The 18,378-nt window shown below is 40.6% G+C and overlaps 1 protein-coding gene across 2 annotated transcripts in view; it reads right to left on the bottom strand.

Moving 5' to 3' along the window:
• Nucleotides 1-2,940: 2,940 nt before the first annotated feature.
• PIK3C2A (phosphatidylinositol-4-phosphate 3-kinase catalytic subunit type 2 alpha) overlaps nucleotides 2,941-18,378 on the bottom strand; it is a 122,979-nt gene continuing 107,541 nt past the window's right edge. The window contains exons 26-32 of one of the 2 annotated variants that reach the window (XM_024254724.3): nucleotides 16,278-16,485; nucleotides 13,330-13,454; nucleotides 11,224-11,341; nucleotides 11,061-11,133; nucleotides 10,609-10,721; nucleotides 10,396-10,521; nucleotides 2,941-6,290 (exon numbers count right to left, since the gene is read on the bottom strand). In XM_024254724.3, coding sequence (XP_024110492.1) covers nucleotides 6,108-6,290; nucleotides 10,396-10,521; nucleotides 10,609-10,721; nucleotides 11,061-11,133; nucleotides 11,224-11,341; nucleotides 13,330-13,454; nucleotides 16,278-16,485 — 946 coding nt within the window. In that variant the 3' untranslated portion in view covers nucleotides 2,941-6,107. 2 annotated transcript variants of the gene reach the window in all.

The following is an 18,378-nucleotide window of genomic DNA, read 5'->3' as shown; positions in this document are numbered from 1 at the left end:
AATCCCAACACTTTGGGAAGCCAAGGTGGACAGATTGCTTGAGCCCAGGTATTTGAGAGTTTGAGACCAGCCTCGGCGACATGGTGAAACCCCATTTCTACAAAAAATACAAAAATTAGCCAGGCATGGTGGCATGTGCCTGTAGTCCCAGCTTTTTCAGAGGCTGAAGTGAGAGGATGATTTGAACCCAGGGAGGTTGAGGCTGCAGTGACCCATGATTGTGCCACTGCACTCCAACCTGGGCAACAGATTGAGACCCTGTCTCAAAGAAAGAAAAAGAAAAAAAAATAGAACAACCAAAATTTAAAACCTAATGGATAGATTAAACAGTTGGAAGTAGTGAATTAGAAAATAAGTCAGAAAAAATTATTGAGAATGCAGGGACAAAAAAAAGACATGAAGAGAAGACATGGAAGAAGAGTGGAAATGTCTATTATACATTATACATTTAATCAGAGTTTGAAAAGGTGGCAGACAAAATGTTTGAAACGATAATGGCTAGCAAGTATTCAGAACTGAAGAAAGCTACTGATCCAGTTCTGTGTTTGTTTTTTTTTTTCGAGATGGAGTCTCGCTCTGTTGCCCAGGCTGGAGTGCAATGGCGTAGTCTCAGCTCACTGCAACCTCCACCTCCCGGGTTCAAGCGATTCTCCTGCCTCAGCCTCCCGAGTATCTGGGACTACAGGTGCGTGCCACCACACTCAGCTAATTTTCGTATTTTTAGTAGAGATGGGGTTTCAGTATGTTGGCCAGGCTGGTCTTGAACTCCTGACCTCGTGATCTGCCCACCTCAGCCTCCCAAAGTGCTGGGATTATAGGCGTGAGCCACCACACCCGGCTTTTTGTTGTTGTTGTTGGAGACGAAGTCTTGCTCTGTCGCCCAGGCTGGAATGCAGTGGCATGATCTCGGCTCACTGCCACCTCCGCTTCCCAGGTTCAAACAATTCTCCAGCCTCAGCTTCCTGAGTAGCTGGGATTACAGGCGCGTGCCACCACGCCCGGCTAATTTTTAAATTTTTAGTAGAGATGGGAGTTTCACCATATTGGCCAGGCTGGTCTTGAACTCCTGGCCTCGTGATCCGCCTGCCTCAGTCTCCCAAAGTGCTGGGATTATAGGGGTTAGCCACCGCGCCCAGCTCTGATCCACAGTTTTAAGAATCTTAAATAGGGCGGGTGGGCGTGGTAGCTCACACCTGTAATCCCAGCACTTTGGGAGGCCGAGGCGGGTGGATCACGAGGTCAGGAGATCAAAACCATCCTGGCCAACATGGTGAAACCCCGTCTCTACTAAAAATACAAAAAGTTAGCCGGGCGTGGTGGCAGGCGCCTGTAGTCCCAGCTACTCAAAAGGCTGAGGCAGGAGAACGGCATGAACCCGGGAGGCGGAGCTTGCAGTAAGCCGAGATTGCGCCACTGCACTCCAGCCTGGGCGAGAGTGAGACTCCATCTCAAAAATAAAATAAAATAAAGAATCTTAAATAGGATAAATTCAAAGATATCCATACCTAGGAACATCTTAGTTAATACAGATGGAACAAGGTTAGCCCTAAGGTAATAACTGTTGAAGCTGTGTGATGGCTTCACTCATGGAGTTCATTATGCTGTTATCTAATTTTGTAAATGATTAAAAATTTGCATAATGAAGTTTTTCAAAAGAGTAAGGATGAAATAAAGATCCTTTTTTTTTCTGACACAAACTGTCACCCCCAAAAGCTGGCTCTAATTGAGTTACTGCTCTTTCATGGTCTCTGGGCCCTTTCACATGTCATCTTAGGGTCAGAGAACCACACCTTCAAACTGTTATCATTACAGGATGAAGGTACTGTATAAGAAGGATCCACATTTCTCAGTTCTGTAGATAGGTCTATAACTGTTGCAGGACTACTTAATTTCTTAAGTACCAAAGGCCAGGGACTATACTCACAGAAGCATTTCCCTTCTAAGAAATAGTGATGGGACTGTAGCAAAGTGGTTGCAATCCAGACCTTCAAAGAGTAACACTCAGGCCCGGCACGGTGGCTCCCGCCTGTAACCCCAGCACTTCCGGAGGCCGAGGCGGGCGGATCGCTTGAGGTCAGGAATTTGAGACCAGCCTGGCCAATATGGCGAAACCCCATCTATTAATAAGGGAGGAGACCACCCATCATATCGTCTTATGCCCAATTTCTGCCTCCAAAGAAAGAAGTAAAAACTAAAAGGCAGAAATGAAATCCACAGGCAGACAGCCTGGCGCTGCACCCTGGGCCTGGTAGTTAAAGATTGACCCCTGACCTAATGGGTTATATTATCTGTAGATTACAGACATTGTATAGAAATGCACTGTGAAAATCCCTATCCTGTTTTGTTCCGATCTAATTACCGGTGCATGCAGCCCCCAGTCACATACCCCCTGCTTGCTCAATCAATCACGACCCTCTCACACGCACCCCCTTAGAGTTGTGAGCCCTTAAAAGGGACAGGAATTGCTCCCTGGGGGGGCTCAGCTCTTGAGACAGGAGTCTTGCCAATGCCCCCGGCCGAATAAACCCCTTCCTTCTTTAACTCGTGTCCGAGGAGTTTTGTCTGCGGCTTGTCCTGCTACACTAAAAATACAAAAATTACGCGGGCGTGGTTGCGCGTGCCTGTAGTTCCAGCTACTCAGGAGGCTGAGGCAGGAGAATGGCTTTAACCCAGGAGATGGAGGTTGCAGTGAGCCGAGATGTCACCACAGCACTCCTGGCCTGGGAGACAGAGTGAGCCTCTGTCTCAAAAAAAAAAAAAGAGTAACACTCAGAAGTCAGAATCTCTATTTGAACATTTTTAGGGGCAACTAACAGGTTAGTTCTGAAATTCAGGATTATTAAACCTAATAGACTCCTAGGTGAGACGCAAAGAATATCAAGAGTGAGCTCATTGCAAAGTCTGGAACCAAAAATGTTCGTATGTCAACAAGGAAAGAAATGATAGCAGAGTTCTTTTATTCCAGAAATATTTTAATACAATCGTAGTACAGTTATGAAGTCACATTCAATCCACTGAATATATTCAAGGTATTAATAAAAATATTATACATCTTTATTCACTACCTTAATATAATTAAAGTATTTGGTGCTTATAGATAAGATTAATTACCATATTCATTCATATATGCACTGCTAGTCAAACAACATGGAAATGAATGTATGGATTATGATAGTGGGGGTTCAGTCCTTTTTGATCTGAAGTCTAAGTTTCAAAAGTGAATGTTTTCTTTTTTAAATGCCACAATATTTGAATCCTAGAAAGAACAGGCAACTAATTTAAGGCAAGATATTGAAACTTTTATACAACTTTAATTTGAAAAAAGAAATGATCAAAGATCATACATGCCTTAACATTTAGATACCTATAGATTCATATAAAGGCAGTAATAAATTGGGTTCCTCAGTAGAGAAAATAATAGGTTCTTTGAGTGAACCATTATCTTCAAATCCCAAAACACTGGCAAGAAGAAATAATTCTTCTGATGCAGGACAACATGTAGCATAATTATTTTTAGTCAATAAAGGTGAGTATAAAATATTGTGATGATACATAAAAATTAGTGTCTTGGCCAGTTTATTAAACTGTTGTTTTTCAGATTTACTTTAATGTCAGCTTTTAAAAAATGCTTAAAAATCCACCTGATTTAAAATTTATTGATAGTAGTAGTGCAAACAGGCTCCACTCTTTCTTACTTTTTGGTATGGGCTGAAGATTAGCATTTCATAAAGAAATAAACTATATGTAAAATGTATGTGTGTTTGAATGAGTAAAGAAGGCACAAAATGAGTTAAATTAAGAGAAAACATTACCACTTGTTCTGAACTCTTAACTGTACAGTATTATAATATACACTTTTAGATATGAATCCAGATTTCTTATAACAGAAGTGACAGGACATTTTTTAGCTCTATTATTTGTGCTAAAAGACACTGTCATAATAGACTGCAAAAAGGCAGTACATGTTGAGTCTAATTAACGACCTCTACTACGACAGTTTTTGTTTGTTTGTTTGTTTTTAAATTACAGTGGCTAAGTGATAACTGGTGGAATGGAATTCGGTCTCAAAAGCTTAAGTGAAAATTGCTAGTACATTTGCATTTGCAAAGGTACTTACACACTTTAAGGAAATGTTAATGATCTGTGGAAAAAGCAAATGGTGGTGCTTTGATCTGCATTTTAATTAACTTATTAAATAGACAACACATTTTAACATTTAAAAAAGACATTCATATACCATACTCATGGGTTTAACTACATATGGACCATTAGTGTTAGGCACCAAAAATTTCAAGTTTTTCCCCCACCCCGTCCCACTGATATATTATCAACTTTCTATTTCTTCCCTGTAGGTATCACCATTTACATTAAACATTTGTGCAGTTCATAAAAATTCTGTTCTGGGCAACTGAATTGGCGATTGTCCTTTCTCTCTTGGTATTCTTTATTGCATATTTTGTCAGTTTTCTCACAGCAATCTGATTGGTTCAATCTCTATTACCATTTTTAAAGTATCTGAATTTCTATTCTAACCATGAGTTCTTATTATATATATGTATATATCCAAATTAACAAAATTGTGTCTGAAGTTGAGTAAATAATAAAAATGAATCTTACTCTTTTTTTCTTTTTTTTTAAGATGGAGTTTCGCTCTTCTCACCCAGGCGGGAGTGCAGTGGCGTGATCTCGGCTCACCGCAACCTCCGCCTCCTGGGTTCAAGTGATTCTCCTGCCTCAGCCCCCTAAGTAGCTGGGATTATAGATGCCCGCTACCACGCCTGGCTAATTTTTATGTAGAGATGGGGTTTCGCCATGTTGGCCAGGCTGGTCTCAAACTCCTGACCTCAGGTGATCCGCCCACCTTGGCCTCCCAAAGTGTCGGGATTACAGGCAGGAGCCACAGTGCCCGGCCGAATCTTATTCTTACTGGTTACTGTAGAATAATTTCAATCCTGTCCCTTATGATTCTGAATCCTATTATATAAAGGAAAATAACTTTTCATGTGAATGTAAAATGTTTACACATGTAAGTAAGACAGTTTACAAGACAAACTGGTCTACAGAGACAAAGGTCTATATTAAAGTTCAATGTGGACCCTAGAATTCTTGTCATGGGCCTCTTGTGAAGAGTCTGCCCTACTCAGGAATGGGCACATGGGTTAACAATTTTCACTTATCTACTGAGGGAGTGGAGTATAGATGTAGGGAGGTGAAATTACCACTCCTGGGAATAAATGTAGGATTTTAATGGAATGATAGAATTTATTGTACAATCACATTGGTGAGTCTTAATCAGGTATTAGGCTTAACTATTTAAATAACTATTTAAATACATCAGAAGTAAAGGATTTTTTTGTGGGAAAAACATTAGTACATGTACATAATTTCTTGTCTTTAGTAAGCTGAAAGTGAGTGAAAACTATGTACTAATTATTTATCAAATCAGGAAAAAAATCAGAAATGAAGTGCCAGGGAAGCATATAAAGTTAAGGCACCATTATTTACAACATCAGTGATTGGCACTTATTCTGAAAAAGGCTTTAAAGACATGAATAAAAAGTAGTATTACGTTTTTCCCTACTTCTATAAACTACTTAGTAGTTCTTAACATAGCTATCTATTATTTGTGCTTTGTTTTTCAGCTCCATGAATAGCAGCTGGATTTTACGGTAACATCCTGCATTTTTCCTTTACTTTGGTGTTTGTGAACATTACACAGTGGTAAAGGCTATAAAAGGTGCATAACAGGAAAACACATATGCTTTGCCTCCTTATAGAAAACAATGCAAAACAGGTGGCTGAACTGACATAGTACTGTCTCAAAGTCTTTTTCAGGAATTAGTATATATTAAGTTTAGGGTTTGTAGCATTCTGCATAATGACTTTAAAACAGCAATGGCTTCCAAAAATTCAAAAAGGTTAGTTATGTGACTGTTGGTCCAACAGATGTGTTGAAATGTAGCAAGTATATTTAACTTTATAAGTTCTGTCCAAGTATAAAAATACTATACAAAATTAACAAGTGTGTGTGTGTGTCTGTGTGTGTGTGCATGTATGCATGCACGTTTATAACTGTTCATGCTTCCAAAGCTCAGACATTCACTAGTTTACAAGTATGTTGCTGCAGTCAGCTGATACCATTTAACCGTCTCTTTGCTCAAGTTGAAATCTTTCAAAGGCAGGGTTACTCCACCCAAGAAAAAATTCTCCCGCAGAGATTCTGCACTGAGTACACTTAGTTGAAGTTCTCGCTGTCTTAGGGTTTCTTTGCTATATCCACTGTATACAAGCTACAACAAAGGAAAAAAACCCAGTAAATCACAAAGTTTGTTTGGTTTCTTGGAACATTTCAAGTGAAAACGTGAGAATATTAGCCAAAGAGTGACCATAATGAGTGACACTGATTATGACACTTCCAGTAGGTTTTGTCTCCGTACTTTAGAAGGACATTTTGTATTTCAGGAGTCTTGGATTGTACTATCATTCCTGTGATGTCTGACATAGAGAGATACAAAGCAGGACTAATCATTAGCTAAAAAATAAAAACTAGAGGCCAGGCATGGTGGCTCACGCCTGTAATCCCAGCACTTTGGGAGGCTGAGGAGGGTGGATCGCCTGGGGTTAGGGGTTCGAGACCAGCTTGGCCAACATGGTGAAAACTTGTCTCTACTAAAAATACAAAAATTAGCTGAGTGTGGTGGCGGGTGCCTGTAATCCCAGCTACTAAGGAGGCCGAGGCAGGAGAATCACTTGAATCTCGGAGGCGGAGGTTGCAGTGAGCCAAGATCGCCCCATTGCACTCCAGCCTGGGCAACATGAGCAAAACTCTGTCTAAAAAACAAATAAATAAAAAATAAAAATAAATGAAAACTAGAAACACAGTTTATCTGAGCTGGAGGTGATGGAACAGGGAAAAGAAATTACAGTATCCCATAAGATGATCTAATAGCTGGGAGGAAAAAAAGAATGGAAGGAAGCTAATTGGGAGGTAATTGTAATTATTCTGCAAGAAAGGAGGGATTAAATTTTCCTTTTGTTGTCTTTTTTTCTGTTGGATTTTTTAATGCTATGAAATCATTTGATTATTCATAATTCAATACAAAATCACCAACTAAAAATGCAGTTTGCACCAAGTCTGGAGTGTTACAAAGCTATTCTGTTTCAAACTCACATCAACACTTAGAATTTTAATTTTTCCAGAATGCCTCATCATAAGTTTTAAGAAATATCTCCTTAACCTAGTCCTCACTGTTTGGCTAAAATAACTTAAAACAGCCAGGCGCAGTGGCTCACGCCTGTAATCCCAGCACTTTGAGAGGCCGAGGCGGGTGGGATCACCTGACGTCAGGAGTTCGAGACCAGCCTGGCCAACATGGTGAAACCCTGTCTCTACTAAAAAAACACAACACTAATTACACTACCTTTTACGAATACCCATTGGTCTTTACCAAGCATTGTATGTGCCTTTAAAGATGTCAAAGGATTGGCCAGACACAGTGGCTCATGCCTGTAATCCCAACACTGTGGGAGGCCAAGGCGGGTGAATCACCTGGGGTCAGGAGTTTGAGACCAGCCTGGGCAACAGGGCAAAACCCTGTCTCTATTAAAAATACAAAAATTAGCTGGACATGGTGGCACATGCCTGTAGTCCCAGCTACTCGGGAGGCTGAGGCACAAGAATCACTTGAACTGGGAGATGGAGGCTGCAGTGAGCTGAGATTGCACCACTGCGCTCCGGCCTGGGTGACAGAGTGAGAATCTGTCTCAAAAACAAACAAAAAAGTCAAAAGATTTTCTGTAGGTTTTAATAAATTTATAACCATAATGAGAAATCAGAATTATTTGCTTTGATTTCTAATCATTGTGTGGATATAATGTTAATTAATGTACAAAAAATGTGTTTATCCTAAAGAAGTAGTTTAATAAGAGAGAAGTGGGGAGAACTTTAGCATGTTTTAATAGGTAGTAAGTTTATAAGTTTACTGTGGGTATTTCTCAGCAAAGTCACAGTTATACTCCATGCAATTCAGTTGATACTTTGCTTATTGCTTTTTTTTTTTTTTTTTTTAAAAGAGGCAGTGTCTCACTCTATTGCCCAGACTAGAGTGCAGTGGCACAATCATGGTTTACTGTAACCTCAAACTCAGGGGCTTAAGCAATCCTCCAGCCTCAGCCTCCAGAGTAGCTAGGACTACAGGTGCGTGCCATCATGCCTGGTTAATTTTTTTTTAAATTGTTTGTAGAACAGGGTCTCTCTATGTTGGCCAGGCTGGTCTCAAACGCCCAGCCTCAAGCAACCCTCCTGCCTCGGCTTTCCAAAGTGCTAAGATTAGAGGTACGAGCCCTACCTATGGCCCTGCTTTCAATTTTTTTTTCTGAGAGACAGTCTGGCTCTGTTGCCTCGGTTGCAGTGCAGTGGCGCGATCATAGCATACTGAAGCCTCAACCTCCGAGGCTCAAGTGATCCTCCCATCTCAGTCTCTCGAGTAGCTGGGACAACAGGTGCACGCCACTATGCTAGGCTAATTTCTTATATTCTGTAGAGACAGGGTCTCACTATGTTGCCCTGGCTGGTCTAATACTCCTGGGCTCAACCAGTCCTCCTGCCATGGCCTCCCAAAGTGTTGGGATTATAGGCATGAGCCACCGTACCTGGCCTGCTTTCAATTTTGAGTACTTTAAGAAGGTTACTAAAAGAGGAAAACAGGATGGGTATGGTGGCTCACGCCTGTAATCCCAGCACTTTGGGAGGCTGAGGTGGGTGGATCACCTGAGTTCGAGACTAGCCTGGCCAAGATGATAAAACCCCCGACTCTACTAAAAATACAAAAATTAGCCAGGCGTGGTGGCGCTCACTGGTAGTCCCAGCTACTTGGGAGGCTGAGGCACAAGACTCACTTGAATCCCAGAGGCAGACATTGCAGTGAGTTGAGATTGCCCCACTGCACTCCATCCTGGGTGACAGAGCGACAGTCCGTCTCACAAAAAAAAAAAAAAAAAAAAAGAGGAAAACATTTGAAGGACAATGATTTTGAAACTATATCCTATCAAATTAAGGTAAAAGTATTAAAGATGTTTTAAAAGAATGGGAAGGACATCTGATCTTCAATTATCTGAAAGGGCTGCCGCATAGAAGGAAGAATAGTACCTGTGTGGTTCCAACAGGTACAACTGAGACCCCACAGATGGCCTCAGAAAATCAAGATTTTAGCTTTGTATAAAAAATAATCTCATGGCCGGGCACAGTGGCTCACACCTGTAATCCCAGCACTTTGGGAGGCTGAGGCAGGTGGATCACCTGAGGTTGGGAGTTTACAACCAGCCTGACCAACATGAAGAAACCCGTCTCTACTAAAAATACAAAATCAGCCAGGCATGGTGGCACATGCCTGTAATCCCAGCTACTCAGGAGGCTGAGGCAGGAGAATCACTTGAACTCAGGAGGCAGAGGTTGCAGTGAGCCGACATGGTTCTATTGCACTCTAGCCTGGGTAACAACAGTGAAACTCTGCCTCTAAAAATAAATAAAATAAATAATATAATAATAATAATAATGATCTTAGAGGTGGAGCGATCTAAGACAAACTGAATAGTCTGGAAGTAATTCAGCACAGACTAGACAACCACTTTTTGTGACTATTATAGAGGGGGGTTCACACACTGGAAACGTAGTTGAATTATGGCTCCTAAGGTCTATGAGGGCTCTATTTTATATCATTTTGTTAAATACTATTGGACTGTTATTGGTGTACACTGTATAACAAATAGTTCAGCAACCGATACCTAAAAACTCTAAATTTTTTTTTTTTTTTTGAGACAGGGTCTCACTCTGTTGCCCAGTCTGGAGTGCAGTGGCATGATCATGACTCACTGTGGCCTTGACCTCCTGTGCTCAAGCAATCCTTTTACCTCAGCCTCCCGAGGAGCTGGGATTACAGGTGCATGCCACCATGCCTAGCTAATTTTTTTTTTCTTTTTTTTTTGTAGAGATGGAATTTCATCATGTTGCCCAGGCTGGTCTCAAACTCCTAAGCTCAAGGGATGTACCCACCTCAGCCTCCCAAATTGCTAGGATTACAGGCATGAGCCACTGTGCCTGGCCTTAAAATGTTTTAAAATTTAAAATCTCAAAACAATGGACACAGAGAAGGGAACAACACACACTGGGGCCTGGTGGGGGATGGGATGGGGGGAGGGAGAGCATTAGGAAAAATAGCTAATGCATGCTGGGCTTAATACCTAGGTGATAGGTTGATAGGTATGCAGACCACAGTGGTACGTTTAGCTATGTAACAAACTTGCACATCCTGCTCACGCACCTCAGAACTTAAAAATGAAAATTAAAAAAATAAACTCAATAAACCAAGGAAACGTCTAGAAATGATTTTAACTTACCATTTCATTGAATGTCGGATTCCTCGTTTTTCGTGAAATTTTGGTTTTACGTTTGGATGTTTTGTGGTTATCTGGAAGTAGGTATGTTTTGACATATGGATTTGGGTCAGCTCCATCTTCAGTAACCTAAAAAGAAAAGCAATCCCTTAATAGTAATGCTTCCTACCAAGGTAAGGGTTTCCTCTACAACCATCATTCTTTGTAATCACTCACAAGATCTTTGATATGCATCACCATGATGAAAAGAGTACCATTTCGGTAAGAGATGGATAATTTCACAGCTCCTCCTATTTGGCCTGGAGTAGGAGGACTGAAGGAACCTGCATCTGAAAATACAAATATTTTCATCTTTATTTACTGGTTGTAGTGGTTCAAGCTGCAATAAAAGGATTTTGCTTTATTTTCAAGACTGTCACATGTGGTGCAGACAGAAGGGAGGGGAAAAAGGAGTAAACAACCTGATAGGTCATTGATTTATACTTCTTTAGTAATCACATCTATTAGGAAAGTTGTATTTATTCAGAAATAGACTGGTTTAGAAAGAATACTCTCCTCCCATTCTCAGACTACAGCTAGTAAGCCTGCTGTCATTCTACCACATTCATTGAGAAGTTACAGACTTGCAGATCATGAGTTACCAATAAAGAGAAAAAAAATAATCTCACCTGCAGACCTAGCTATTCCTTCAGCTTTCTCATCACGAAGTAAAGGGTGGAAGAAAGTACAAACAAGATCACACTAAGAATAAAGAGAAAACAATTCATTAGTTTAAATATTATGTAACACAAAAGGTATAAGATGTTATTACTTCTCATTTACTAAGGTTACCTCTGCTACATCTGTTGAAGCATTCATCAAACTCTGTAAATAACTGTTTAACTCAATTTTCCTTTTGGCTGCTACATCTTTTATGTGTGTTCTTCCTAGAACCATCCTATTAGGAAAGCTACAAAAGAAAAACAAAAACAAGTGGGATTTAAATAAGTACAGTATTTCCTTAGAAATACACACTTTTTTATATATACTTAAAGACAAAGTAGTCTTAATCCACTATAAAGTAATATTTTGTGGCCGGACACGGTGGCTCATGGCCTTTGGGAGGCCAAGGCGGGTGGATTACTTGAGGTCACGAGTTTGAAACCAGGTTGGCCAACATGATAAAACCGTCTCTATTAAAAATACAAAAATTAGTGTGCTGATGCCTATAATCAGATACCTATAATCCCAGCTACTCGGAAGGCTAAGGCAGAAAAATCACTTGAACCTGGGAAGCGGAAGTTGCAGTGAGCTGAGATCACTTACACTCCAGCCTGGGTGACAGAGCAAGTCTCCGTCTCAAAATAAAATAAGTAATTTTTTGTGATTTCTCTTCAAAGTATTGGAGATGACATCGTTCAGTTACCCATTATCCTTTTATGAGCCTTGGTTGAAAAAGTGTATGTGTTGATTTCCTATATTTATTATTAGCTTGGTGCAAAAGTAACTGTGGTTTTTGACATTAAAAGTAATGGCAAAAAACGCAATTACTTTTGCACCTACTTAATACTTATTTTTCTAATATTTCTTCTCAAGTTTAATCACTCATAAATATTTTATCCAGATCTGATCCCTAAAAAATAAAATCACTACTCAATCAGCCATAAATATTACATATACCAGTAAAATCCACAAATAATAACATAAGGCCTAAGTAAGATGCCAAAAGGATAATCTTAATTCCACTTATTTTGGTAGTAGTGGAAAAATGAAACTGTACATGGAAACAAACTCTAACACCCACTTCACCTCCTCCTCACTTTTGAAATCTAGTCTGAAGAAAATATGAAAAAACTCGACACAGGAAATCTACTGGTCATTGAGCTACATTAAAACTGAAGACTCCCAAAGGGTATCAGATACAAAACTAAGATTTTGACTGGGAGTCTCGATGATGTTTGCTTGTTATTTATTTATTTTTTTGAGACGGAGTCTTGCTCTGTCGCCCAGGCTGGAGTGCAGTGGTGCGATCTCGGCTCACTGCAAGCTCCACCTTCTGGGTTCACGCCATTCTCCTGCCTCAGCCTCCCAAGTAGCTGGGACTACAGGCGCCTGCCACCATGCCCGGCTAATTTTTTGTATTTTTTAGAAGAGACGGTGTTTCACTGTGTTAGCCAGGATGGTTTCAATCTCCTGACCTTGTGATCCGCCTGCCTTGGCCTCCCATAATGCTGGGATTATAGGTGTGAGCCACCGCTCCTGGCCATGCTTCAGTTTTTTAGCAGAGGAGCTCAGTATGGCCCATGATAGATTATTTCTGCACTGATTAGCATATGACCTTTTTTCTTTTGGGGGACAGGGTCTCATTCTGTCACCCAGGCTGTAATGCAGTGATGTGATCTTGGCTCACTGCAACCTCCACATCCTGGTATCAATCAATCCTCTCACTTCAGCCTCCCGAGTAGCTGGGACTTCAGACATGTGCCACCAGCCCAGCTAATTTTTGTATTTTTTATAGAGATGGGGTTTTGCCATGGTGCCCAGGCTAGTCTCCAACTCCTGGACTCAAGGTATCTCCCCGCCTTGGCCTCCCAAAGTGCTGGGATTATAAGCTTGTGAGCCACCACGCCTGGCAGCATGTGACTTTTTTCAAAACCAAGATGCCAAATTATTATCTAGTGTTGCTTACTATGGTAGAGACAGCAAAGTTAAAGCTTCAACAAGAGTTAGAAGTCTAGAAAATCTCATATTTTAACATCCTGATCATTTATTCATTTAACAAAAACTTACAGTTCCTTGTTTATGTCTACTTTTGTATTAGGTCCTTATGATACAAAGGAAAATAAGCCACATATGGCCGATAGTATCTTACTAAGTGTTAACACAAAGCTTTCCACCTACATTTGATAACAAGTTGTTTCCTACAAAAAGGATTAATGTACAAGGATGAATACATACCCTGGTAACTTCCAAAGTGGAAAAATAATACTGAGCTTATTGTGAAGTTCCTGAAATTCGTCAAATGTTCGGAAGACAAATGATGGTTCAATCTGTCCTTCCCTCAAAATTCGGACTACATAAATCTGAAAAGAAATCACACCACAAACACATAAAATTTATATTTAAAACTTTCTTTCCAGGCCGGGTGCAGTGGCTCATGCCTGTAATCCCAGCACTTTGGGAGGCCGAGGTGGGTGGATCAGCTGAGGTCAGGAGTTTGAGACCAGCCTGGGCAACATAGTAAAAGCACGTCTCTACTAAAAAAACAAAAATTAGCTGGGCATGGTGGTGCGTGCCTGTAATCCCAGCTACTTGGGAGGTTGAGGCAGGCAAATCACTTGAACCTGGGAGGCAGAGGTTGCAGTGAACCGAGATGGCACTGTACTCCAGCCTGGGCAACAGAGCGAGACTCTGTCTCAAAAAAACCTTCTTTCCTATATTGATCTTAGCTAAAAGACCAAGAAGCAATAAAACCTCCTTTCCTGACAGAAAAGAAATTTATAGCTTAATTGTTATATGTAGTTCAAGTACTTTTATCTTGGTAATATGTATGTCACCAATTGGAAAAAGCAAATATAAGTCACTGTATTTATAGCACATCTAACTACATTTTAAGAGTGATCATAACCATCCTAAGATACATAAACTAGAACTTAAAAGTGTAAGCTGGGCACGGTTGCTCATGCCTATAATCCTAGCACTTTGAGGGGCCAAGGTGAGAGGATCACTTCAGCCCTGGAGTTAGAGACCAGCCTGTGCAACATAGTAAGGCTCTGTTTCTATAAAAAATATAAAAATTAGCCAGCTGTGGTGGCACATGCCTGTAGCCCCAGCTACTTGGGAAGCTAAGGTGGGAGGAGCAACTCGGCCCAGGTGTCAAGGCTACAGTGAGCCAAGCAAGCCAAATGAGCCAACACTGCATCACTGCACTCCAGCCAGGGTAACGGAGCCAGACCGTTTCTCAAAAAGTAGAAATAAAAATAGTCCAGGCAGCCGGGCGCAGTGGTTCACGCCTGTAATCCCAGCACTTTGGTAGGCCGAGGCGGGTGGATCACGAGGTCTGGATATTGAGACCATCCTGGCTAACATGGTGAAATCCCGTCTCTACTAGAAAAAAAAAATACAAAAAATTAGCCAGGCGTGGTGGCGGGCACCTGTAGTCCCAGCTACTCCGGAGGCTGAGGCAGGAGAATGGCGTGAACCCGGGAGGCAGAGCTTGCAGTGAGCCGAGATCACACCTCTGCACTCTAGCCTCGGCGACAGAGCGAGACTCCGTCTCAAAAAAATAAAAAATAAACAAATAAATAAAAAATAAATAAAATAGTCCAGGCATGGTGGCTCATGTCTGTAGTCCCAGAACTTCGAGAGGCCAAAATGAGTGGATCACTTAGGGCCAGGATTTCGTCTGGCCATGTGCCGGGGCAACATGGGGAAACCCCATCTCTACTAAAAATACAAAAATTAGCCGGGCGTGCTGGCGCATGCCTGTAGTCCCAGCTAGCTATTCAGGAGTTGAGGCATGAGAATTGCTTGAACCTGGGAGGCACAGGTTTCAGGAGACGAGATCGCGCCATTGCACTCCAGCCTGGGCAACAGAGTGAGACTATTAAATAAAATAAAATAAAATAAAAATAACATAACATAACATAAAATAACATAAAATAAAATAAATAAAAATAAATAAAAAGTCAGTTAAAAAAAGGCAAAAGGTTTATGGGGGGGTAGTGAAGGAAAACTTGTTTTGCTGGCTAGTTAAACTTTTTTTTTTTTTTTTTGATACAGCGTCTTGCTCTGTTGCCCAGGCTAGAGTGCAATGGCACAATATTGGCTTACTGCAACCTCCGCCTCCCGGGTTCAAGCGATTCTCCTGCCTCAGCCTCCCGAGTAGCTGGGACTACGGGCACATGCCACCACACCCAGCTAATTTTCATATTTTTAGTAGAGATGGGGTTTCACCATGTTGGCCAGGCTGGTCTTGAACTCCTGACCTCAGGTGATCACCTGCCTCGGGCTCCCACAAGTGCTGGGATTATAGGCACGAGCCATTGTGCCCAGCCTATTTAAACTTTTATAAAGTTACAATACTTTAAAGAATATAATACTGGTGCCAAGTAGGATCTATTTATAGAAGGCCAGAAACAAATATGGGGATATATATATAAACTTAAAGGTAGTAGTATATACTGGGGAGAGAATGGACTATGCAATAAAATGGTGTTAGGATAACTTTAATAAACACACAAAAAGATACTAAAATTTATTAACAGAATAGATGAAAATTAAAACAGTAGTAAAATAGCTTTTTAAAGACTATCAATTTGCCAAAAATTTAAAAACTGGCAGTTCTGGAAAGTATTATCTAACAAAAAAGTTAGCACAAGGGTGAAAAGTAACAACAAAAAAGATAACACTATAGTCTCGAAGAGGAAAAAGCATGCTGAAGTTCCTGTATCTGTTCAAAGACAATGTGTGCGTGTTCTGTATCAGAGACTGGAATAGGAACTTTGACTTTTTACTTTATATACTACTCTATTGATTGAATTTGTTACAACAAGCACACTTTACCTTTGAAATGTAAAAAAAACTGAAGAATGAACAAAAAAATAAATAAATAAAAATAAAAAAATTGAAGAATGAGAAAAAGCAGAATAGCACCATTCTTTTAGCCTTGTCTCTAAAAGACAGAATATCACTCGGTCCTTATTGTTTGAAGCAAATATAGCAAGAATTAAATACCAAAAAAGTTAGGGATGCTTCAAGTACATTTACTTATTTATGGACCATTCATGAAAGAAACAAGCTTGAATAGAACAAATGCTTGGAACTTTAGCAGAGTCAGCAAAGGAAGTAGAAAGGACAACAATAATATATGCATGATTGTTTATAAATATTGAAATCAAACTTACATAATGTTTATCTGGGTTGTATTTCTTATGATATGTGAAAACAGAGACTTCCTTTATTCGACCATCTTGTTTAAAGGAGTATGTTTTAGGTGAAAATGAAAGGATGGGCTCATCATTAGAAGGAAGACCAGAAAAACGAAGCTGAGCAAGGTTGTGAATGAAGAAGTTAAACTTTGTGGCAATGCTTCCCAAACTTGATTCAATAAGCCTACAAAGTAATCAGAAAATTCGTTAACGGTAAATGAGAACACATGGTAAATTCTTTCAATGTAATAAATGACAAAAACCACTTTCATTCCTTTAAAAATATTAAGCAGATTGTCACTTTGCCAAGGATTCCCTCTGTTCTACAGGCCAAAGATTTGTTAAAACACATCTCACCCCAACAAAATAATTTAGCCCAAGAAAGAATTCATACTTGGTATTCTTGAACCCTGTAGGGGCCCCAAGACTAATTAAAGAGCTATTATAGATAGATGATGATTGGTATAATGCTAAAAAGATGACTTCATTAATTTATTCCCTTTTAGTAAAGGAGAAAGATGACAAATAGGTGAGAAAGAAAGTAATCCAAGGGCCAGGCACGGTGGCTCACACCTGTAATCCCAGCACTTTGGGAGGCCAAGGGGAGCAGATCACTTGAGGCCAGGAGTTTGAGACCAGCCTGGCCAACATGGCAAAACCCTGACTCTACTAAAAATAGAAAAATTAGCCAGGTGTGGTTGTGTGTGCCTATAATCCCAGCTACTTGGGAGGCAGAGGCAGGAAAATTGCTTGAAACCAGGAGGAAAGAGGTTGCAGTGAGCTGAGATTGCGCCACTGCACTCCAGACTGGGTGGCGGAGTGAGACTGTCTCCAAAAAACCACAAAAACAGAAGAACAAAAACAAAGTAATCCAAATTTTAAAAATTCTCTCCTATTGAACAGTAGAACTATAGAATTCAGTGTCAGACTCCTTCAGTTAATCATATTTTCATTCAGTTGGAAAAAGAAGTTTTGACAGGATGGAAAGTTTGGAAAGTAGGTCTGGAAAGAACATTTTAGGCAAGCAAAGGAAATAAGTCTCAGAAACAAGGTTAAGGAAGCTAGAAAGAAGAAGGATATTCAAAAAGAGAAGTGAGAGAATCTCAAACACAGGCTTCTGCCCCACTATGGACTGAATGTTTGTGTTCCCTCAAATTCATATGTTGAAGCCCCAACCAACACTGCCACTGTATTTAGAGATAGGGCCTTTATGGAAGTAATTAAGGTTAAATGAGGTCATAAACAGTAGAGCCCTAATCCAATAGGAGTGTCCTTCTAAGAAGAGATGAGAGAGCTAGCTTTCCCTACCATGTGAGGACACACTGCGAAGGTGGCCATCTGCAATCTGGCATGGGAGCCCTCAACAGTAATGTAATTGGCTGGCACCTTGATTTTGGACCTCCTAGACTCCAGAACTGTGAGAAAATAAATATCTGTTGTTTAAGCCACTAGTCTATAGTATTTTGTTATGGAAGTCTAAGCAGGCAGACGAATACATGCCTGCTTTGTGGTTTTGCCCAGGGGAGCCAATGAATCTCTTTTAAAAAACAAAGCAAAAGAAAACCCATCAATACCTAAATTGTCAGGATTAGTTTGGAAGGCTATACAAAAGTCAGCTTCCTTCAATTCATTTCAGCCCAGACTCTTGAGACTAGTGAAGTCCAGTCAGTGTTTTATACCTCTTCTCCACTGAGAGGAAGAAGGCAAGAGAAAAAGGATAGAAAAGAACATGAGCTCAGGTACCCCCTCCCTGCTGTGGTATTGTGATGAAGTGGCAGCAGTAGTCAGTAACCAGCCTGATCACCAGACCTTTAGAACATATTTGTCAAGAAGATCTGGTTTTTTTGAGAGTTTCGCTTTTGTTACTCAGGCTGGAGTGCAATGGCGCAATCTCGGCTCATCACAACCTCCATCTCCCAGGTTCAAGCGATTCTCCTGACTCAGTCTCCTGAGTAGCTGGGATTTCAGGCATGCGCCACTATGCCCGGCTAATTTTGTATTTTTAGTGCAGACGGGGTTTCTTCATGTTGGTCAGGATGGTCTTGAACTCCCGACCTCAGGTAATCCACCCGCCTCG

This window comes from Pongo abelii, chromosome 9 (assembly GCF_028885655.2).
Source record: "Pongo abelii isolate AG06213 chromosome 9, NHGRI_mPonAbe1-v2.0_pri, whole genome shotgun sequence".
NCBI classification, from domain to species: Eukaryota; Metazoa; Chordata; class Mammalia; order Primates; family Hominidae; genus Pongo; species Pongo abelii.
The sequence above is the reverse complement of the archived record's forward strand: the minus strand, read 5'-3'. Positions and strand labels throughout refer to the sequence as shown.